This window comes from Mesoplodon densirostris, chromosome 1 (genome assembly GCF_025265405.1).
Source record: "Mesoplodon densirostris isolate mMesDen1 chromosome 1, mMesDen1 primary haplotype, whole genome shotgun sequence".
Classification (NCBI taxonomy): Eukaryota; Metazoa; Chordata; class Mammalia; order Artiodactyla; family Ziphiidae; genus Mesoplodon; species Mesoplodon densirostris.
Window position 1 is genome coordinate 58841640 of NC_082661.1, and position 24029 is coordinate 58865668.

General features: G+C 37.9%; 1 protein-coding gene across 3 annotated transcripts in view; it reads left to right on the forward strand.

The window, feature by feature from the left end:
- Nucleotides 1-24029, forward strand: part of KCNIP4 (potassium voltage-gated channel interacting protein 4) — a 224944-nt gene that overhangs the window by 76607 nt on the left and 124308 nt on the right. The window contains exon 1 of one of the 3 annotated variants that reach the window (XM_060103686.1): nt 23180-23277. The exons of 1 other annotated variant lie outside the window; for it this stretch is intronic. In XM_060103686.1, coding sequence (XP_059959669.1) covers nt 23222-23277 — 56 coding nt within the window. In that variant the 5' untranslated portion in view covers nt 23180-23221. Of the gene's footprint in view, nt 1-23179; nt 23278-24029 lie in introns of those variants that run through there. One more of the 3 variants, XM_060103677.1, reaches the window with a different exon arrangement.

A 24029-nucleotide genomic window follows, 5' to 3' on the forward strand; every position in this document is an offset into this window, starting at 1 on the left:
GTATCACATTGATTGATTTGCGTATATAGAAGAATCCTTGCATTCCAGGGATAAACCCCACTTGATCATAGTGTATGATCCTTTTAATGTGCTGTTGGATTCTGTTTGCTAGTATTTCATTGAGGATTTTTGCATCTATGTTCATCAGTGATATTGGTCTGTGGTTTTCATTTTTTGTGACATCTTTGTCTGGTTTTGGTATCAGGGTGGTGGTGGTCTTGTAGAATGAGTTTGGGAGTGTTCCTCCCTCTGTTATATTTTGGAAGAGTTTGAGAAGGATAGGTGTTAGCTCTTCTCTAAATGTTTGGTAGAATTCGCCTGTGAAGCCATCTGGTCCTGGGCTTTTGTTGTTGGAAGATTTTTAATCACAGTTTCAATTTCAGTGCTTGTGGTTGGTCTGTTCATATTTTCTATTTCTTCCTGGTTCAGTCTTGGAAACTTGTGCTTTTCTAAAGATTTTTCCATTTCTTCCAGGTTGTCCCTTTTATTGGCACATTGTTGCTTGTTGTAATCTCTCATGATCCTTTGTATTTCTGAAGTGTCAGTTGTTATCTCTCCTTTTGCATTTCTAATTCTGTTGATTTGAGTCTTCTCCCTTTTATTCTTGATGAGTCTGGCTGATGGTTTATCAATTTTGTTTATCTTCTCAAAGAACCAGCTTTTAGTTTTACTGATGTTTGCTATTGTTTCCTTCATTTCTTTTTCATTTACTTCTGATCTGATTTTTATGATTTCTTTCCTTCTGCTAACTTTGGGGTTTTTTTTCTTCTTCTTTCTCTAATTGCTTTAGGTGTAAGGTTAGGTTGTTTATTTGAGGTGTTTCTTTTTTCTTGACGTAGGATTGTATTGCTATAAACTTCCTTCTTAGAACTGCTTTTTCTGCATCCCACTGGTTTTGGGTTGTCATGTTTTCATTGTCACTTGTTTCTAGACATTTTTTTTTCTTCTTTGATTTCTTCAGTGATCTCTTGGTTACCTAGTAGTGTATTGTTTAGCTTCCATGTGTTTGTATTTTTTACAGATTTTTTCCTGTAATTGATATGTAGTCTCATAACATTGTGGTAGGAAAAGATACTTGATACAATTTCAATTTTCTTAAATTTACCAGGGCTTCATTTGTGACCAAAAATATGATTTATCCTGGAGAAAGTTCCATGAACACTTGAGAAGAAGTTGTATACTGTTGTTTTTGTATGGAATGTCCTATAAATATCAGTTAAGTCCATCTTGTTTAATGTGTCATTTAAAGCTTGTTTTTCTTTATTCAGTTTCATTTTGGATGATCTGTCCATTGGTGAAAGTGGGTGTTAATGTCCCCTACTATGATTTTATTACTATTGATTTCCCCTTTTATAGCTGTTAGCATTTGCCTTATGTATTGAGGTGCTCCTAGGTTGGGTGCATAAATATTTACAATTTTCATATCTGCTTCTTGGATTGATCCTGTGATCATTATGTAGTGTCCTTCTTTGTCTTTTGTAATAGTCTTTATTTTAAGGTTTATTTTGTCTGATATGAGAATTGCTCCTCCAGCTTTCTTTTGATATCCATTTACATGGAATATTTTTTCCATCCCCTAACTTTCAGACTGTATGTGTCCCTAGGTGTGAAGTAGGTCTCTTGTAGACAGTATATATATGGGTCTTGTTTTTGTATCCATTCCTCCAGTATATGTCTTTTGGTTGGAGCATTTAATCCATTTACATTTAAGGTAGTTATCGATACATATGTTCCTATTACCATTTTCTTAATTGTTTTGGGTTTGTTATTGTAGGTCTTTTCCTTCTCTTGTGTTTGCTGCCTAGAGTAGTTCCTTTAACATTTGTTGTAGAGCTGGTTTGGTGGTGCTGAATTCTCATAGCTTTTGCTTGTCTATAAAGGTTTTAATTTCTCCATCGAATCTGAATGAGATCCTTGCTGGGTAGAGTAATCTTGGTTGTAATTTTTTTGCCTTTCATCACTTTAAATATCTCCTGCCACTCCTTTCTGGCTTGCAGAATTTCTGCTGAAAGGTCAGCTGTTAACCTTATGGGGATTCCCTTGTATATTATTTGTTGCTTTTCCCTTGCTGCTTTTAATATTTTTTCTTTGTTTTTAATTTTTGATAATTTGATTAATATGTGTCTTGGCCTGTTTCTCCTTGGATTTTTCCTGTATGGGACTCTCTGTGCTTCCCAGACTTGATTGACTATTTCCTTTCCCATATTATTTCAACTATAATCTCTTCAAACATTTTCTCAGTCCCTTTCTTTTTCTCTTCTTCTTCTGGGACCCCTATAATTAGATTGTTGGTGTGTTTAATGTTGTCCCAGAGGTCTCTGAACCTGTCCTCAATTCTTTTCATTCTTTTTTCTTTATTCTGCTCTGAAGTAGTTATTTCCACTATTTTATCTTCCAGGTCACTTATGCATTCTTCTGCCTCATTTATTCTGCTATTGATTCCTTGTAGAGAATTTTAAATTTCATTTATTGTGTTTTTCATTATTGTTTGCTCTTTAGTTCTTCTAAGTCCTTGCTAAACGTTTCTTGTATTTTCTCCATTTTCTTTCCAAGATTTTGGATCATCTTTACTATCATTACTCTGAATTGTTTTTCTGGTAGACTGCCTATTTCCTCTTCATTTGTTTTGTCTGGTGGGTTTTTACCTCGCTCCTTCATCTGCTGCGTATTTCTCTGTCTTCTCATTTTGCTTAACTTACTGTTTTGCAGTCTCCTTTTTCCAGGCTGCAGGTTTGTAGTTCCCATTGGTTTTGGTGTCTGCCCCCAGTGGGTAAGGTTGGTTAAGTGGGTTGTATAGGCTTCATGGTGGAGGGGGCTGGTGCCTGTGTTCTGGTGGATGAGGTTGGATCTTGTCTTTCTGGTAGGCCGGACCACTTCTGGTGGTGTGTTTTGGGTTGTCTGTGAACTTATGATTTCAGACAGCCTCTCTGATAATGGGTGGGGTTGTGTTCCTGTCTTGCTAGTTGTTTGGCTGGGGTTGTCCAGCACTGGAGCTTGCTGGTCTTTCAGTGGAGCTGGGTCTTAGCATTGAGATGGAGATCTCTGGGAGAATTTTCACCGTTTGATATTATGTGGAGCCTGGAGGTCTCTGGTGGACTGATGTCCTGAACTCAGCTCTCCCACCTCAGAGGCTCAGGCCTGACACCCAGCCAGAGCACCAAGACCCTGTCAGCCACATGGCTACAGAGATTCAAGCTTTCTGTTCTTGCAACCTCCAACCTTTGAGCTCTGTGGACAGAAGCGTTTTTGATGGAGTTCACAGCTCTTGAGGGCACTTTCCCTGTACAAAGCCCCAGTTCTTTAAAGCCTTGCTGGCGTATCCAAGGAGTCCTGCATTTTCCTTGACATTGGAAGGCACCAGTTTCCGAAACAGGGCACATTTCAAAATGAAACAGAAAGTAACCTGGGGATCCAGACCAGACCCCCGACCTGCACTTGGCTTTGGCTCTCTGCAACCTCTATGAGTCCTGGGGCTCAGCCCAGATGCCACTTTTATCACCACTTTCTTGGCCTACTGTTGTAAATTAAGAGTTAAAAGTCAATACAAAACTGGGCAACACAAAATTAGCTTAAAGTTTTCTAAGGTGATGAAAATTGATTTAAAGCTAGAAACTAGGCACAACTAAATAAAAATGAGAGCAATTTAAGTGGCTAAATGTATGGCCTTAACAAGAAGAATGAATATAAGGTGGAAAAAATAAATATTGATGATTATAAGCTATAAAAACTGGAGAAGTAATAAAATAATGATTCAAAACTTTTGATATAGAATGAAATATGTTGAAAAATTATGAGAAACTGGACAAAAGAAATAGACCCATATAAAACAACAAAAGGTAAAATAAAATACAATATGAAATGATAAAATATAGGCAGTCATCAGTAAAAAATAACCAAAAGACAAATTCAAAAGAAAAGTTTCAACGAGGCTGAAGAGAGAAATGAATTTTAATAAGTAGATGAAAAATAGAGGCAGATATTTCACATTTAGCTCAGAAAGAAGCCACACATGAAAAATCACATGGATGAAACTAGGCATCAACTAATTTATAATAATTGGAAGATGATCCTCAGCTCCTTTGAAATATGGCAATGTGTTTATAGATTGATGTGGTTTTACTTCATATTTTAAAGAAAAATAATTATTTTCCATTTGAAAACTAAGCAAATTTTATCTTTGGAGAGTTAGTAAATTCCGTGGCCTATGATTTTTTATTTATATCTTTAAGTCTACATTGAAGAAAAAATTGTTTCTTTCCTTTGGCTAATCAAACTCGGAGTCCTATAACAGGAGGAATAGAGGTGGATTGAATGATCCTGGCAGATGAGGAAGACCAGCTTTAATCCCAGCTGTGGCACTCATCTCCTCTGTTAATATTTGCCCAGTGGAAATCTGTGAGGAGATGGAAGTGTCAAATTAAGTAATGGAGCAAAATAAAGATCAACAGAAAGATATAGGATTGTTCTTCAGTAGGAAAAGCAAGAAGAATGAAAATATACCATTCATTTCATTTTGCATTGTTAAATTCATTGTATGTCTCTTACAGTTTGCAGTGTTTTTGGATCCTTGCTTTCAACCTGCCTTTTATGGACTTGCTAGCTCTGTAAAGACCAATTATTCTGCATTCAGGAATAGAGTAGTGGTATTAGTCTCATATACTTTTACCCTAGTGGTTTATGAAACCTAATTTTAAATTGTACACCACACATATTAAAGCTAGAAAATTCTTCCCATATGAGAAACAATAGTACAACATTAACTAATAACAAATCACTTCTTTATTTATTTTTTTAATTTTTATTGAAATATAGTTGATTTACAATGTTGTATTAGTTTCAGATGTACAGCAAAGTGATTCAATTATACATATATATAAATATATATATATTCTTTTTTTACATTCTCTTCCATTACAGGTTATTACAAGGTATTGAGTATATTTCCCTGTGCTATGCAGTAGGTCCTTGATGGTTATATATTTTATTTTTTTTATTATTTATTTTTTTTTAAAGAAGATATTGGGGATTGGAGTTTATTTTTGCCGTGTTGGGTCTTCGTTTCTGTGTGAGGGCTTTCTCTAGTTGTGGCAAGTGGGGGCCACTCTTCATCGCGGTGCATGGGCCTCTCACTATCGCGGCCTCTCTTGTTGCGGAGCACAGGCTCCAGACGCGCAGGCTCAGTAGTTGTGGCTCGTGGGCCTAGTTGCTCCGTGGCATGTGGGATCCTCCCAGACTGGGGCTCGAACCCGTGTCCCCTGCATTAGCAGGCAGATTCTCAACCACTGCGCCACCAGGGAAGCCCGGTTATATATTTTAATAACTCACTGCTGAATAATCCCTGAGGGGAGAAGTCTAAAAAATGTGTCAAAGATTCCTTCTGGGATAGTTTATTGAAACTCACAATGACCTTGTGCCACTGGGTGGAATTCCATAGGGCAGAGTTAATATGAAGTGAGTCTCTGTGGTAGAGTTCAAAGGGTTAACTTGATGAAGAACCAAGAGAACCACTTTAAAAGGTTTTTTTGGTAATATGGGCAGCCAGAGTGAATCTCTGTTGCGAATCACGCTTAAAATAATGAGCACTGCTGTGTGCTCACTATGCACCAGCTCTGAGTACTCATCTCCTTTGCTCTTCACAACAACCTCATGAGGTTGGTATGCTTATTATCCTCATTTCCGGATGAGAAACTGAAGCTTCAAGAGTTAGGGAGTGTTCCCAAAGCCACACAGGAAATGGCAAAACAGGATTCACAGTCTATAATCTTAACCTACACTGTACTGACAGCCTTGATGCCATCAGTATCTAAACCTGGTCATGTTTTGAGAAGATTCATAGATTGACAGCTTATTCTTAATGACAGTGCCCTTCCCTTACCTCTCATTTATATCAAGTTGAGATGAGATTTTCAAAGCAGAGGCATTCTAGATGACTAATGTGACATGATGTATACTGTGCTTTTCACAATTTAATGTGCATACAAATCACCTGAACATCTTATTAAAATGCAAATTATGATTCAGTAGTTCAGGGGTGGTTCCAAAGAGTCTGCATTTCTAACAAGCTCCCAGATGCGGCTGATGGTTTGAGTACCATTTTAAGTAGCAACAACAGAAAGGAAAAGAATAACCAGTGTGAGAGGTCTTGGAATAGAGTCTCAGCTAGACAGCAACTGAGCTGTATGTTTCCTAAGCTTCTTAATTTTCTCATTTGCAAAATGTGGACTGTAATACCAAACATGCATATCTCAGGACTGGTTGTTTGTTTTACTTTTGTTTGTTTTAAGCTTTTTTCTTAAATTGAGGTATAGTTGTTGTACAATATTATATAAGTTTCAGGTGTGCAACATAGTGATTCACACTTTTTAAAGGTTATACTCCATTTACACTTATTATAAAGTACTATCTGTATTCCCTGTGCTGCAATATATCCTTGTAGCTTATTTTATGAGGACTGTTTTGATGATCATATTGGATAGTGTTTTGTAAAGTGCTCAAAAAAAAAGGCATGTGTTACTATCATCATTAAAATGAAGTTCAGACTTGTTCAGTTCAGTGTCCCCAGAAGCCTACATGAGCCTCAGATCTATCTTGGTTATAAAACTATTTATCAGACCAATTGTCCTGCTTGGCTCTATGTGCATGTGATCCTAAGGTCAGGTTGAATTCAGTGGATTTACTCATCCAGAGAATAAGATAGGATCCATAATTTTCCTTACCCAGAAAGCCATTTGCACAAGCTTTCTATGAAATTTTAGCCTGAGAGCACAATATTGCTTTCTCTCTGTAAGGATATCTTATCTCAATTTCATAACTCTAATCTGTTCCTTTTTATGATCTGAGGGTATTTTAACAGCACTGTTATCTCACACTATTAGAGTTTGTTGACAATGCTGGGTTCCCTACTATTACCATCTCCCCTTCCACCCCCAGCTCCCAGTAACCAGCAGCCTAACATTGAAGGCCAGCGAGTAAGGGCAGGCTCTGCAAGTTTTCAAGGCTCAATTTGCTGAATGCCCTTGTCTCCAACTGACAGATAGGTTTGCCAGGATCTAGCATTTCAGATTGTCCCAATGAAATGCTGATTGTTTTTGGAAACCTTGAAGAAGTCATGATTTATTCATTAACAAGGAGCCTTCCTTTCTCCTTTGGAATTCAACCAACGTTGATTCATTCATTTAACAAATATGCATTGAACAGCCAATCCTAGACATCGTGCATGATGCTGGGGAGACAGAGATGAATGAAACATAAATAGTGTATATGCGGCCTTGGTATTCAGACAGACCAGGTTCTTAGACACATTCCATTAGTTTTGAGACTTCTGATCTTGGACAAGCTAAAATATTACTGAGCTCAGTTTGTTCCTTAATAAATGATTCTTATGAAGTTTGTATGAGACAGTATTTATAATGTGCCTTTTATAATATTTAGTCATAGCAGATTTCTGAAATATCATGGTTTGGGGTTTCCTAAACAGCCCTCTATTTCATCTCATGGAGATCTGGAATGTAATTGCTTCAATACAGTCTAAGGAGTTCTGAATGATAGAGGAAGGCACAGAATTAGCCTATGGAGTGAAGTGATTTTTTTCTAAATCATTTCACTTTTATCTCTTAAAAGTTAACCCTCTCTCCAATAAAACTCTAAGATCCCTGGAAAGAGAAGGCAGCAAGGGGCATTAAATGAGACTTAAGCATCAGCAGACATTTGTGGATTTGAAATGAGTTATGCTAGGATTTTCAGAATTAAAATTTCAGTCCACTGTATTTGGGGTGAGGCCTGGTTAGTGTGAATTATAGAAGGATTATGTTTTATCCCTCTATAATTTAAAATCCCTTATGTTTTATTTATTTATCCCTCTATGATCTAAAATCCCTTATGTTTTATTTATTCCTCAAGGGATTTAAGGTCTTAATTGGATGTTTCCATAAGGCTGAAGAGGATGGCCAGAGTTTCTGTTACAAGCTTTAAGGGATATTGCCTTAAAGCAATATCCTACATAGCTCACCATTCATTCAATCTCCCAGCTTTGAAGTTATGAAATTCTTGACAAATGTAACACAAATTTGAGTATTGCATTACTTTCAAATTGGCACATAGTGTGAGACTTTATTACGTATATGGTACTATTTTGAATTTACATTTAAAATATGACCTCCCTTTATGCAACTCAGAGAATTCTCTTAGGCAATATTTTGATGTGGTCAAGTTAGTTACTTATGGAAGGTATCAGACAACATCTACCAAATTGACATGAAATTAATTTTCTTCAGCAGGACATAGCCCCTTAGCTGCTGTGATAAGTTTTAACATCAGATTTTCCTGACTCAATTTCTAATAAATAAAAGTGTCTAGAGGCAGACAGATCTGTCTGTCTTCAAGGACAGTATTTCACAATGTGTGTCAGCATAAAGCATTAGTTACTAAAAATCAAATTAGCAGGAGGAGCTACTCATATCCGTCTTAGGGACATTGATTTGTTGTCCTTGATTTTTCTGCAGTGTGGATAGAGAATTTAGGATCGAAGTATTAGGGATCTTTCCAACTATACTGTTTAATTGAATATAACTTATTCTGGACCCATATTGATAAGTTTTGTGGCTATCACTTGTACCTCAACATGTACAATATTGTGCCTAGCAAGTATTCAGTAGATTTACAGCCTGAGCAATAAAGGATGGACTCTGGGTGGCCACTTCTTAAAAAAAAAAAAAAAAAAAAGAAAAGAAAAGAAATCTGCATTTGTGTTTTTTCCTAACCTCTGAGAATGTGCAAACATCTTTTTTGCATTAAGAGATGCAAACTGGAGTTTAAATCCTTAGCTATTTGTTGAGGGATATAGGAGAAGTGGCTTAAAATCTCTGAGATATTTAGGTTATTGAGTATAAAATAGGGATCATACCCAGCTTGCAAAGTTGTTGTAAGGGTGAGCGATGACATATGTAAGATGCCTAGTACCCTGTCTTGCATGTAGCAGGTGCAAAATAATTGGTAGTTGTATTGAGATAGCAGTCTTTTATAGAAAGATAAGTGAACATCAACCACTTGATACATTTTACATTTATTATTCAACATACATTTCATTGAGAAGCTACTATGTGCCAGACACTAAGGCTCTGGGTGTAAAGCAATAAAAATACAGAAATTTCCTGCCCTCAAGGAATTTGCTATCCAGTGAAGACAGGCAGGTAATAACTGCAAAATGAAGAACATGGCATTGCCACACAGTTAGAAATCCAGTCAGTTGTAGTGTGAAGTGGATTAATTTACCTAGAATGAATATGCTTAGTAGCAATTTGCAAAACTTAACAGTACTATTAAGAAGATATCACAAGTATAGCACCATGTCTTATATTTTGAGGGACTCCATATATAAAGTCGAGAATGAATATGTGGCTATGGCGTAATTCAATTTTTTCTGGCCTTCTTAAAAATCTGTTAATTGATGCCTGTATTAGTTTCCTAGAGCATCTGTAATAAATTACCACAAAGTAGATAGCTTAAAACAACAAGAATTTATTCCCTCAGAGTTTAGGAGATCAGAATTCTGAAATTAAGGTGTCAGCATAAGTGGTTTCTTCTGGAGACTCTGAAGGAGAATCTATTTCATGCCTGTTTCTTAGTTTCTGGTGGTTGACAGCAATCACTGGCCTTCCTTGGCTTATAGCTGCCTCACTCAAGTCTCTGCCCCCATCTTTGCATGGCCTTCTTCCCTGTGCGTGGGGGGGTAGGGGTTGGGGAGAGGTGTCCTTTCTCTTATAAGGACACAAGTCATTCAATTTAGGGCCCACCCTAATTCAGTATGACCTCATTAACTAATTACACCTGAGAAACTCTTTCCAAATGAGGTCACATTGTGAGATTCAGTGTGAACATGAATTTCTGAGAGATCATTCTCAACCCAGGACAATGTCCATGTAGAAGCAACTAGTTTTCAATATCAGAACTGTACAACTACAGTTCTTTGGAAAATCTGTCTGGTATGGGATCAGTCCAGAACAGAACAATGGTTCTCAAATTTGGCTTCACATTTGAGTTACCTGATTCAGTTAGTCTGGAGTGATTAGGCAGGGCTGATTTTTCTAAGCCACCCTCTTGATTCTCATGAGCAGTAAAGACCAGGTAATTGGTATTCACAAAATTGTAAACATTAGTTTCGTTCCATATTTTATTTGATTTTTATCCCAAGCACCTAGCACAGGGTCTGCCTTATAATATACTAAGTAAATACTATTCATTAGATTAATGAACAAATAGTTTTATAGAATAAACACATTGTTGAAAGATCAAGATTGAATACAGTGACCCAAAGGGATAGGAAAGTAGTGTTTCACATTGGAAGTTATAATGGATTATATGTTATTTTTTCTACATTCATGAGATTTTGCAGAAACAATTACCTCATTCATCTCCTAACTTCCTTGCGATTAGTAAGTGTCAAGTATTATTACCCCTATTTTTCAGATGAAGAAATTGGATTTCCTAGTGCAAACTTCTCTTCAACTGCCTTATTATTTTTTAATACCACCAGGAATTTGATGGATGTCCTGCAGAAAATGGAATTAGAGGCAGCATTTCTGGTGAAGGAACGCAGGTCACCAAGTTTTCAGTTCTATATTCAAGACAGGATGAGTTTTAAGAAACCTAACTGAGGGGGCAGGGAAGGAAATAAAAATCGCTCTGCAAAGTGAAACAAATGTCCTGTAACTGAAGGTTACACAGTTAGACACACTCAGTAAGTGAAGTAGTCTAGTTATTTACTGGAGCCATTACGAGTGCAGTAGGGAAGTCAGAATGTCAGACCCAGGATGTAGACAGATGGACATGTGCTTACATCCTGGTCCTGCCACTTACAAGCTACATGCATCTCCCTATGCTTAATGGCCTTACCTGTGATTTGTCTATCATAATATTATCTGCCACATGGAGTTCTTGTAAAGATTAAATGATACAATCCTTACATAATACTTGGCATGTAGAAAGTTCTTGTTACTGTTGTTAGAGGCCTCAGTTGTAGGCTTTATTTATCTCCACCTTTCCTTAGGGCAAGATCATGTTCAAGTGAGATCTAAAGGACTTTTCTGTTTTAATTGTTTAATTCTTCATATTTACGTTCCTCATTGGATTGTAAGTTTTATGAGAGCAGAAACTAGGTTTGTTTTTGACACTGCTTAGTAGGTGAACACTGAATATTTCTAGAATGAAACTTAAGTTAGATTACCTCACTATAGATTTTGCTCAAAATCTTTCCCTTTTGCTTATTTCACGCTAAGTAAAAGCCAAAGTTCTTATAACACACTATGAGACTCTATAGGATTTTATACTAAAAGGAGCTGAGTAGAGTGAAGAAAAGGAAGCAGTTTTTAATTTTTTTTTGAAAAAAAATCCTCTCAAGCATGTTGTTAAAGGGCTGTAGTCTGGTAACTGGCCAATCATAAAATGAACAGGTAGCTTAGGCTATACTAAAATTAATGTGACTGGGGTAGTGGAGGGGCAGAAAAATTCATTATATAATAAACACTCTGACAAGAAAATAAACTTTATAATCTCAAATCTTATTATAACTCAATTTATAAATTTCATTTGTGGTTTCTTGTCATCAGAAGACTCAACTTCACTCAATGATACAAATTTTCCAAAGGAAAATTTGAAGTTATACAATGCTAATCATTCAAACACTTAAAAATATATATATTAAAAAAAATTTTTTTTGACATCTTTATTGGAGTATAATTGTTTTACAATGGTGTGTTAGTTTCTGCTGTATAACAAAGTGAATCAGCTATACATATACATATATCCTCCCTCTTGCGTCTCCCTCCCACCCTCCCTATCCCACCCCTCTAGGTGGTCACCAAGAAACGAGCTGATCTCCCTGTGCTATGCGGCTGCTTTCCACTAGCTATCTATTTTAAATGGGTTATTTGTGTTAGCTTGAAGAAAAGAAATAGTGCAGTTGGATTTAGGTTTAATTCATATTTATAATACAATTATTATTAAAGGGGCAACACTCAAGATAGAGATTTGGAGGATGCTTTAATTGCTGTTATATCAAAAAAAGGAACTGCTATCCTTTTTGAAATATTCCTTCTTGAGTTGGGTGCTGAGCATTAAACACATTTCAGAAGGAGAACATTATCAAGCCAGGAGCTATGTATATGTAACCTCATTTCAACCTCCTAATGCCCCAGGACATAGCAAAGGCTGACATTACTATCATTCCCATGATACAGGTGAGATCAAAGAGGCTCAGTGAGTTTAAGTTACTTTCCCAAAGTCTTACGAACAAAAAGTGGCAGAACTTATTCAAACCAGTTCTTTCTGACTCCAAAGCTGCAAGTCTTTCTGCTACAAATGTTGCCCAAATTACTTACATTTCTTATGTTACATTTTTTTTTATGTTGGTACATTTTTTATGTTGTTTTATCACACAAGATGAGACCTAGCCCCTTAATTTTTTTTTTTTTTTTTTTTTTTTTTTTTGCTGCGGTACGCGGGCCTCTCACTGTTGTGGCCTCTCCCTCTATGGAGCACAGGCTCTGGACGCGCAGGCTCAGTGGCCATGGCTCACGGGCCCAGCCACTCCGCGGCATGTGGGATCCTCCCAGACCGGAGCGCGAACCCGTGTCCCCTGCATCTGCAGGCGGACTCTCAACCACTGCGCCACCACGGAAGCCCCGCCCCTTAAATTTTTAAGTGCACTGCAGAGCGCTATGTGGCACAGCAGATCTCCAGACCTACTTCAACTTGTGTTAAGTGGAAGTTCATACCAGTTGAACATCATCTCCCCATCCCCATCCCCCAGCCCGTAGCAACCAACAATCTACTCTCTGCTTCTATGAACTTGACTATTCTTGATGCCTCCTCTCAGTGGAATCATGTCCTTCTGTGACTGGCTTATTTCACTTTGCCTAATGCCCTCAAGGTTCATCCATGTTGTCACACATGGCAAGATCCCCTTCTTTTTTTTAAGCTGAATAATATTCTATCGTATGCAAATATTTATATTTTAGCTCCCTGTCTCATCTCTCCTACTAATTACAGCTATTTTTAAATACCATTTTTTAAAACAAATTTGCACAATTTACATCAACGACAGTGGAATGACCTCAATGACTGCACATTACTCTGTGGGAATGGACCTTACCAGTTGCTAATCCAGCATGACCAGATCATTTGTCATCTAAACCAGAACATTTCTGAACACAAAAAGGGGCTGCTAGCAAATGGGATGTTAGGACAACGCATAAACTGTCACTGTCCTGGGCAAACCAGGAGGTCTTGTCACCTTACTTATAGGGAACTCCAGATAACTTCCCAACTCCCACACGAAAGATCTCACCACATAAGCAGTTTTGGCAATCTATGCAGAGGAACAAAGGGCAATTGGGCTTCAATGATGAACGTTACAGGATCCCAAAGAAAGTGGATGCCTTTACCATGTTGTTGTTTTCTGCTAACATCCTGTGGCTAGTATTGTCAATAGAGCAGGGCAGAAACGTGGACAAACACAAGCACTCAGTACTGGTTTGGAAAGCGTTAGAGCTTTTGACAATCTAGTTGTTTACTGACATTCGCCTAGCAATAACTTACAATGATTATCCTATACTCAGCTGACTAAAACTCTCTCTAAATGTTTCATGATGCACTCAACACAGAGGTAAAGAAGATCAAATGGGACCCTGTCTTGTTTGAGAGAGAGACTGAGTCAGAGGCAGAGAGACAGACAGAGATAGAGCAGAGATACAGAAAGGAGAAATACAAAGAGACACATAGAAGAACAAACACAGACATGGAGCCAGAGAAACACAGAGACAGAGATGGAGAGGGAGACAGACATAAGGAAGCAAGAAACACTGAAGAAAGTGAGAGATAAAGCTAAAGGAGACACAGAGGCAGGGAGAAACACAGGAGAGAGACGAAGAGGTTGACAGGGCCGCACTCGTTTTATGAGAAACAGGTGCCTTCAAATGGCAGCTCTGAGTCAAATTTACTGTATTTACATTTAGATTCTATAGATTATTGCCAGCAAATTCAAGCACTTTCTGGCTCCCTCTTCTGGATTAACTGATAAAGAAGGTAACTTGTTTCACAACCAGGCAAAGCAAAGCAGGTCAGTTAGGAAGGTCAGTGTGATACCTCCAAATTCATCGTTACAAAATTAAATGTAGATATTTTCCCCTGATTTTCAGTCACTAACCCTGCTGCTACACTTCATACATATGTCTTTCACTGCAAAGTAAAGGAGCTGTTACAGTGGAGGATTCCTGGACTGAATGTCAATATTATGACATAGTATGAGTGTGTTTCATGTTTGGTAATTGCAATCATTGTTGCTTTTGTTGTGGTCATCCATTTACAATGCTTGGCGTCAGTTGATTTATCTCTTGTAAAAGTAAAATACAGTCTGTGTGTGTGAAAACAAAAACAAAAACAAAAAAACAACAAAAAAGTGAATGATTACAATTGTGGGCTGACTGCAGGATCCGATAACAATTGGTGCATTTTGACAGCAATTTTCAGCAAGAATCATCACCAGAGTACAAACTGCAAATTATCTGGGGCCCTGCTTCTTCAGGAATAAATTTGAAAAGGCAAAATGAACTCTGTGTATGTGTGTGTGTGTGTTTATGAGCCCCAAACCCATTTAAAAAATAGACTTGCGAGTGGTAAATTCCCATTTGTGACCAGTGAAGATTGTGCTTCCTAGTCCAGCAGCATGTCACTGCTCATGAATCAGCTTGTTACCGATTCAAAGGAGATACAGGCAGGATCACCGTGCCACTGCAATGACCAGTGATTTTGTCATAGTTATTGATTCATGGAAGACACCATGTCTGTGGAAACATTATTAGCCATTTTCCTCCACCAGACATCCACAAGCTTAGGATCCAGGAAGAAAAACATCGTCCATAATTCAAAAGCACAAGATGGAAGCTTGAACAGGGCTGTGAATTCTGGGGCAGGAGCCTTTATTCCCATGCAAAGCCACAGGAAATACTCATTTTTGCTATCAGCTAGCCTAGAAAAAGGAGGAAGATGAGCATAATTCTCATTATGGTGAAATTACCACTTCTATTACCATCATAGTTACTTATTAAGTTCATAATTCATGGCCCATCACTCATCCCTGAAGCCTGACATTTACATGTAATGGCATTTCTTTGTGTAACAGGAAAAGCAGTCTGTGAAGAATGACCACTTGCATAAACACCTTTGAGATGTGGAAGGGTCAGAAATACAGAGCAACCAGAGTGATGATGGGCTGATTGGTTCTCCATAATGTCAGGCTTTGTAAGATGAAACCTTTCGCATTGGTAAAAATGAATGCACTTTCATTCAGTTACATCATGATTTAAAGTGGCCTACTTGCTTGCACACTTACTTTTTATTCTTTGGTTTGTATTCCTTTCTTTCATGATTTCTGAAGCACTAGGACCCTAGGAGACTGGAGTAACTTCTAATTGCAGGGATAAGGGAGTTGACTTAATTTTGATTTGTAAGGCAATAAATTTGTTATAGGGCCTCCCTGGTGGCGCAAGTGGTTAAGAGTCCGCCTGCCGATGCAGGGGATACGGGTTCGTGCCCCGGTCTGGGAGGATCCCATATGCCGCGGAGCAGCTGGGCCCGTGAGCCATGGCCGCTGGGCCTGCGCATCCGGAGCCTGTGCTCCGCAACGGGAGAGGCCACAACAGTGAGAGGCCCACATACCGCAAAAAGAAAAAAAAAAAAAAAAAAAAAAAAAATTTGTTATAGATTATTGGATTCAGCAGTTTATATAGCCAATTAATTTAAGGTATTCATCTGTCCATTGTAGGTGTCAATAAATATTAATTGAATAAATTAATAAATGAGTAAGATTAATCACTCAATAAATATATATATTAGTGCCTGATATATGTAATACACTGTGCTAGTTGCTAATAATCAAAATAGGGTAAGAAACTTTCTCAGCTCATTAGGTATTTTTGCTAAAAAATCACTCCAATGAAACCTCCCTGGCCACCACATTTAAAATTACAAGTCTTGGGCTTCCCTGGTAGCGCAGTGGTTGAGAGTCCACCTGTCGATGCAGGGGACACGGGTTCATGGCCTGGTCCGGGAAGATCCCACATGCCGCGGAGCGGCTGGGCCCGTGAGCCATGGCCACTGAGCCTGCGCATCCAGAGCCTGTGCTCCACAACGGGAGAGGCCACAGCAGTGAGAGGCCTGCATACCGCCAAAAAAAAAAAAAAAAAAAAATTACAAGTCTTCCTCATCCCACCTCCCAACCTGTTCCCCAGTAGGCCTCAGTCCTGCTTTCAATCTAACAAATTTTATATTTTTCTATTTATTTTTGTTTATTACTTCTTCTTCCTTGACTCTAATGTAAGACTGATTAAAGCCAGAATTTTTGTCTGGTTTACTCACTGAAGTATTCCCAGCACCTGGGATAGTACAAAGCACAGTGAAGGCATTCAATAAATGTTTTTTGAATAAGTGAAATAAGGAACAAATAGAATTCGTCCCTCAGATAATGCAGGTTTAATAAAAGAAACTAATAAATCAGTCATGTAATATAATAGATGTTACCATCAGTGTAGTTGGTTAGACCCCAGAGAACAGGGACGTTTTCTTATATGACCACTGTGTACACAGAATTCTACAACAAACACTATTTACAATATAAGCATTATAATAAGTGCTTTTAAAATAAATGAATAAATAAATATTTATGTGATGCAACTAATCTATCAAAGAGTATTTGGTTTCTATGGGGGTAAATTGCCCTCCATACTAAGACATTTTGCTGGTCAACCTACCTTCACCATCAACCTTCTTTCAGTGTTATTGGCTGGGGAACGCAGTCCATAGCATTCTTAGTAGAGTGCCTTCATACACAGCTGTCCAGTTGAAGTGTGGGAAGGACACCGCTTCACATGCTGTGAGGATGTATACCCCCATGCAGATTCCAAATACATCTGCCAATTACAGACATGTAGCCAATCTGCACATTTTGAGACTGTGTCATAAGACATAGAGTCTGATTTCATGCTTTCATTAGATATTGATTGAACACTCTTTATATTTTAGGAACTGTGGAAAGTAATGGGGATACAGTAGTGAATAAAAAAGATTGGGTTTCTGGTTTCATGATATGGTTGAGAGTAAGTCTACTGTCTTATATATTCTCCCTGCTTCTCTGTTCTTCTGTCTCTGACTTCTTTGTGGTTAACCAAATATTTTTGATATTACATTTTAATTCCTCAATTGGAATTTTGACTGCACTTCCTTTTATTATTTTCATTTGTTTTCCTAGCATCTAGAAATTGTAATCTGTCTTCTTCACTTATTCAGATTACTTACAGGTAATATTGTCCCACTTTGTGTAAAATGTACAACAGTGAAATTTCATTTACTTTCCCCCATACTTTATGCTATTATTGTCAGAAATGTAATATCTACAAATGAAATAAACCCCACAATATTTTTTAGTTGTTTTAAACAAATAAGAGAAAAATGAGATAATATTTTATATTTATTCACATATTTTCAATTTCCAGTGCTCTTTATTTCTACCTGTACATCTAACTTTTCATATCATGTAATTTCCTTTCAGCCTGAAGAAATTCCTTTATAATTGCTGGTAATACAGGTCTAGTAGCTATGATTTCTCTCAGCTTTAGTTTATCTGAAAATATCTTTATTTCATCTTTATTCTCAAAAAACTATTTTCACTGAATATAGAATTCTGGGTTGAAAGTCTTTTTATTCCCCTCAGAACTTATTCCATTGTTTTCTGTCATCTATTGTTTCTGATGGAAAACCATTCTTATATTATTTAACCTCTATAACACATCTTTTTAGTCTGTTTTTTTTTTGAGTTTTCTAATTTTTTTCAATAATTTGACTATGACCTGTCTATGTGATACATCTTGTATTTATCTTGATTGAGGTTCAAGTTTCTTGGATATGTACATTGATATTTATAAACAAATTTGGAATGTTTTGGCCATTTATTTTTCTAATTTTTCTCTTCTATCTCATTTGGTTCTCTAATTACATTCATGTTAGACTATTTGATATTGTCTCACAAATCACTAAGGATCTGTTTATTTTTTAATCTCTTTTCCTCTCTGTTATTCAGGTTGGATGATTTGTCTCTTTCCATCTCCATTCAAACTCTTAACTCTTTTCTCAGTCATTCCCAATGTGCTGTTAAGCCCATCTCAAAAAGCTCTTTCATTTTAGATATCTTACTTTTCACATCTAAAATTTCCATTTGGTTCCTTTTGTAATTTTATTTTCACTGCTAAAATGTTTCACCTGTTTACTTATTATGGCTAATTTTTTCTTTAAAGTCCAACATCTATGTCATCCTAGGGTCAGTTTCTATTGACTGCTTTTTAAAAAATCTTGAGTATGGGTCACATTTTTGTACTCCTTCACATGTCTACTAATGCTTGGTAGCATGATGGACATAGTTATAGTACATTGTAGGGAGTTTAGATTGTGTTATCTTCTTTTAAAGTGTGTTGAGTATTCCTCTGGAAGGCTTTCCACAGTTGCTAGCACTTTTGGTGTTGCCAAGTTCAGGTCTATTATATGTTAGAATAGGTCAATTTTGATGCTATACTTAGTTATAGGGTGTGGCTCTTACTCTGGGAAATGATACTTTCTCCAAAAGCATAGTCTTTCTGAGCTCTCCAGTGCATGCCAGAGGTGCTCAATGCACAGTGCAATTTCTTTCTTTCCTTCTTTCTCTCTTTTTTTTCTCTTCCTTTTTATTTATTTATTTATTTATTTATTTATTTATTTATTTATTTATTTATTTATTTATTGTGGGTAGCCTGGGCAAGAACTCCAACATCTTGCAGCACTGTACAATTTCTGATATCTCCATTCAGTTCTCAGTCCTATAGCAGCTTCTGCTTGCTGAGTATTATGAAGTCTGTCCCTGAGCATGCATCACCCAGCCCTTGGTCAATGACTGTATTAGTCAGTGTTTTCCAGAGAAACAGAACCAAGAGGATATATACAGATAAACAGAAAGACACTTATTTTGAAAGATTGGCTCATTCAATTACAAAGGCTGAGAAGTCCCACAATCTACCATCTGCAAGCTAGAGGCCCAGGAAAGCTGATGGTATAATTCCAGTCCAGACTCAAAGGCCTGAGAACCAGGGGAGCCAATGATGTAAGTCCCAGTCAGAGTCAAAAGACCTGAGAACCAGGAGCACCAATGTCTGAAGGCAGGAGAAAATAGACGTCTGAACTCAGGCAGAGAACAAATCCGCCTTCCTCTACTTTTTTGTTCTGTTCAAGCCCTCAACCTATTGGATGATACCCACCAGCACTGATGAATGTGATCTTTTTTATTCAGTCTACCAATTAAATTGCTAATCTATTCTAGAAACATCCTCACAGACATACCCAGAGATAATGTTTTGCCAGCTATCTGGACAACTTTTAGCCCAGTTATGTTGACACATACAATTAACCATCACAATTACCCACATTCATTTAATTTTCACACAGCTCCTCCCCTCTGACACACATAACAGTTCTCTCTTCTTCGGCACCTTGCCCTGCAAACTCCAGTCTCTGCCACCTCAGCACAGTGAGCATGCACTCCACCTCTCTGAACTCTGGAAAGAAAATGCCCCCAGGCAGAGGGAGCTGTGGAGCTCACCTCTTGGGTTTCTCTCTCCAGTACCACTGTTCTACATTGCTTGTTGTTCAGTGCTTAAAAACAGTTGCCTCATATACAGGCATACCTCATTTTATTGCACTTCACAGATACTGCTTTTTTTTTTTTTTTTTTACAAATTGAAGGTTTGTGGCAACACTGGGTTGTCAGATGATGGCACTGGGAAACAAAAATTTATGTGACTCATTTTATTGTGGCATTCACTTTATTGCAGTGGTCTGGAACAGAATCTGCAATGTCTCTGAGGTACGCATGTAACTTGCCAGTTATATGGTTGCTTATGGTGAGATAATACTTCCAATAATATTTATTTACTCTCTAAAGGCTGGAGGTAAAAATCTTCAATCTTACATTGCAGTAAGGAAGACATGTCAAATACATAACTGTATCATCAATTGTTTTAATTATATTTGTGAGAAGGCTATGAAGGAGAAACACAGGAAATTATAGAGTATAGAGTAAAGCTGTTCATAACCTAGTTTGGTCTGCCATGTAAAGTTTTCCTCAGAAAGTGATTATTGAACTGAAATCTCAAGTATGACAGAGCAGAAGTTAACTAGGCCACAATGAAGTAAAACAAAATTTCAGAGAGAGATAATAGCATGTGGAAAGGACCTGAGGGGTACACTGAAGGACTGAAAAAATTTGATACCTAACATTCACTGAGTGTACGTTAGGAACAGCCACTGTGCTAAATGCTTTATATATTATCTCATTAGATTCTAACACCATTATGAGGTAGATACTATTACTAATCCATTTTATTGATGAGGAAACTGAGATTCAGAGAGATTAAATACTTACCCCAAATCACATAGCACTGGGATCTACCTAGGCTGTTTTATTACCATGCTGGAACACTCAGACACTATAAGGGAAAAAGAACAGAATGATCTGATAGCAGAGAAGGAAAGATAGGGAGGGAGAGGAAGGGAGAGCTAAAGCTCTCTTTAGCTTTTTAGCTAAAGCTCTCATTGAGAAGAAAACATAATAAAAACCACCGTATACAATTTACATTTAAATATATTCCTAAAAGGGACTTAAAAAATATGTGTTTGACAACCAAGATCTGTAGTATAAAGTCTTCGTTTGTTTTATAAAGAAAAGACAGACACCCTGAGAAGTTTAATAATCTGCCCAAGGTCACTACTGAAATCTAAGACTTTTAACTACTGACTGAAAACAGCAACCTGTAAAATTTGTAGCCCCAAGTACAGTTCAGAAGATGCTCCAGGGAAGAACATCATTAATTACCAAATTGGAGATGGGGACAGGGAATGTAACATTAATACTTAAGTACCTGGGAAGCAGAAAGGTCCCTTTCCCACACCCAGGCCTGAGGGTCCAGGAAGCTGTCACAGAGAGAGTGAGCTTGGCAGATATCAGAATTTAAGGGAAAAGGAGGAAATCAAGCAACCAGCAAATATTTCTTGAGAGTCTGACACATGCCAGTTTCAGGCATGTTTGTAGAGTTGGACTAGACAACAAGATATCAAATCTGAAGAAAAGAAGTTGGGTAAGAGGTAACACTAGTCTCTCTTCTACTGCAGATGGCTGGTAGAACCTTCTCTCTCTAACTCCTTGTCAGGATAGGGTCTCAATCAGCAAGAGGGGGTGATACCCAGAGCAATGGGGTGTGATACAGGGGCAATAGAGAAGATAGAGCAGAGGAGGGAGGTGGGTCATTCTTCTATTGGGAAGGCTGCAAACATGACAGGGAAAGTTTACCAAGGCAAGTGTGTTTGAACGGAGTTTTGAAGGCTGCACGAGCAGGTAGAAGTTGATAATTGGTGAAGGACCCACCAGACTGTGCATACAGTGGCACAGAGGTTTGAAAGAACATGAATGGAAGAAGCAGAATGTCCTGCTTGAGAAACTAAAGCAAAATCATCATGCTCCAGACACATTTACAAAGGAGAAGACACTTAGATGGACGTGTCTCTTTAGAAATATACGAAGAAGCCAACTAGACTCTGTTTTATGTAAATCAGACTTATTTCACAAGTTTAAAAGCTCCCTTAGATACTAATCTAGGTAATGAGATCAGGTCTTCTTTTGGTATTGAAAGTGAATCTATTCACTCATTTGTCAGACATTTATTGATCTCTTCTTATGTGCCAGACTCTCAACCAGCACTTGGCATATCAAGTAAGCAAGATATTTCACACCATATGTGTCAAGGGGAGAGGAGGGACCTGTTGTGTGAGTTTCAACAAAGGCGAGAAGGGTGGCATGGCCAATGGCTGATGGTCTAAGACAGGGAGGGTGGTGGACAATGCTGTCAGAATGAGACAGGGCCAGATCATGCAGGGATTGGGGTCCGTGGTAGAAAGTGTGGATTTTTTTCATGAAGGTTTTAGGGGGCTTTTAAGTATGTAAATGATCTGATGTGATTTTCGTAGCTACTAGTTTGCTGTCAGCCCAACACAAGAGATCTATCAGGTTTTTTAGCCAGTGGACACCACTGGCAGGATGAACAGCTCCAAAGGGAAATAGATCAGTAGCCTTACAGTCAGGACTCTTTATAATTCCAAGATGGGAATTATAAAGTAGAAAAGCAACAAGAGATACATTTGCCATGTTCATATTACAAAGATGGTCTAACCTTGATTTAAATTGGTCCTTTTGCTGTTGCTTTATACTTAGGGAGGCGATATATATAGCAACATGCAAATTCAGGCTTCTGGTCACTCAGAGTGGGCAAGTTGGTGCTGAGCTGAACAAGTGTGACTCCTGACACCAATAGTTTTTCAGGCGCTTGCTAGCTTGCCCACTGGCTCACTACTGATTTTTCTTGAGTCGTCTCCAACTATCTGAAGTCACAAATACTGCTCCATCTACTCCTGGGTTAATGTTTTGTGAACACACCTTGTTTCTTTTGGAATCACTCTGTTTGAATGAGCCCCATCCATTAATGCCCACATGTGAATATATGAAGGATGTCCCATCTCTGGGCACATCAGCTTATGCTAATGAAGCTGTGTATGAAGGACATCTATTTTCTCACTTTCAGGGAAGGCAAAAGTACTAACAGATGATTGTGATGTGAATGATTTATGCAGAACACCCACTCCTCTGGAATCAAAGATGGGGAGCAATGCATGCACCAAATTGTCACGTGGGCCCTTAATACTGGTTTCAATATTGAAATTTCAATCCAGTTAACTCTTTTAGTGATATTTGTTCTATTCCCAATTTAAGACCAAAAAAAGCCAGCAAATTTTATTTTTGCCACTCAGAAGATATATTTGCATGATTCTTTTTTCATGGGGTAATCGTGATCTAATGCAACATAAAGAAAACCTAAAAAGTGAGAAAAGCAAAGGGAAAACAAGGATTTAATTTTTTCCTTCTGGGATCCCAACCCTCTGCCTGAGCGGATGGCTGCTCCCAGATCCTGCCTGCCCGGCGTCTGCTGACACACCCTGCAGCATGCCTGAGTTTCTCTCTGCATTAACAGAACCCATCCCGTATCTTCTAGGTTTCCTCTACACTCAGAACAGCACCAAGCGCAGCATTAAAGAGCGGCTCATGAAGCTCTTGCCCTGCTCAGCTGCCAAAACGTCGTCTCCTGCTGTTCAAAGCAAGTTTGTTTGTTTGTTTTTCTTCCCCAAACTTTGCTTGTTTTGTTTGTTTAGGTCTGCATGCAATGCAGTTCTCTGCTTCTAAAAAGAATCCATATATTATATTCCGCAAAACTAACTCTATTAATGTACTCGTGTTTACCTAAATACCCAGGGGAACCTCTGTGCATTTGTGAGGCACTTCCCATTTGGCAGACTGACAGCACAGTGCTAGTGACAGGAGTCTGGGCTTCAAAACATTTGGAAATTTTTGTGTTTTTTATTTTAGAGAGTAGGTATTATCGTTGTAATTTTACAGATCAAAAATTTAGTACTAGAGAGATTAAGCAAATAGCCCAAGATCACCTAATTTGTTTGATATGTAGCTAATATTTGATTCCTGGCAGCTGTGTTCTATTGTCTGCATACTTATCCACCATGTGATTTTTTTTTTTAACATCTTTATTGGAGTATGATCTGAGGTGTAGGAACTCAGCTCAGATAACTCTAGGGATTCCCATTGCCTAAATTGTTAGCAGAGCAGCTGTGCACTTTAAACTGCAATGCCTCGTAAGTTTCCTGATTCACATACATGTATTTGTTGTGTAATTTAGATACTGCCAAACATCAGAAATGTTACTAGGTTTGAAAAACTACTATAAAGTGGAAAACATTTACCAAATATGACTTTTCTTCTCTGCCCACTCTTTCCCTGTCTCATCAGGGGTCTCTAGGAAAACAAAACCAATACATATATACATGTAGGTCTTTCTTAG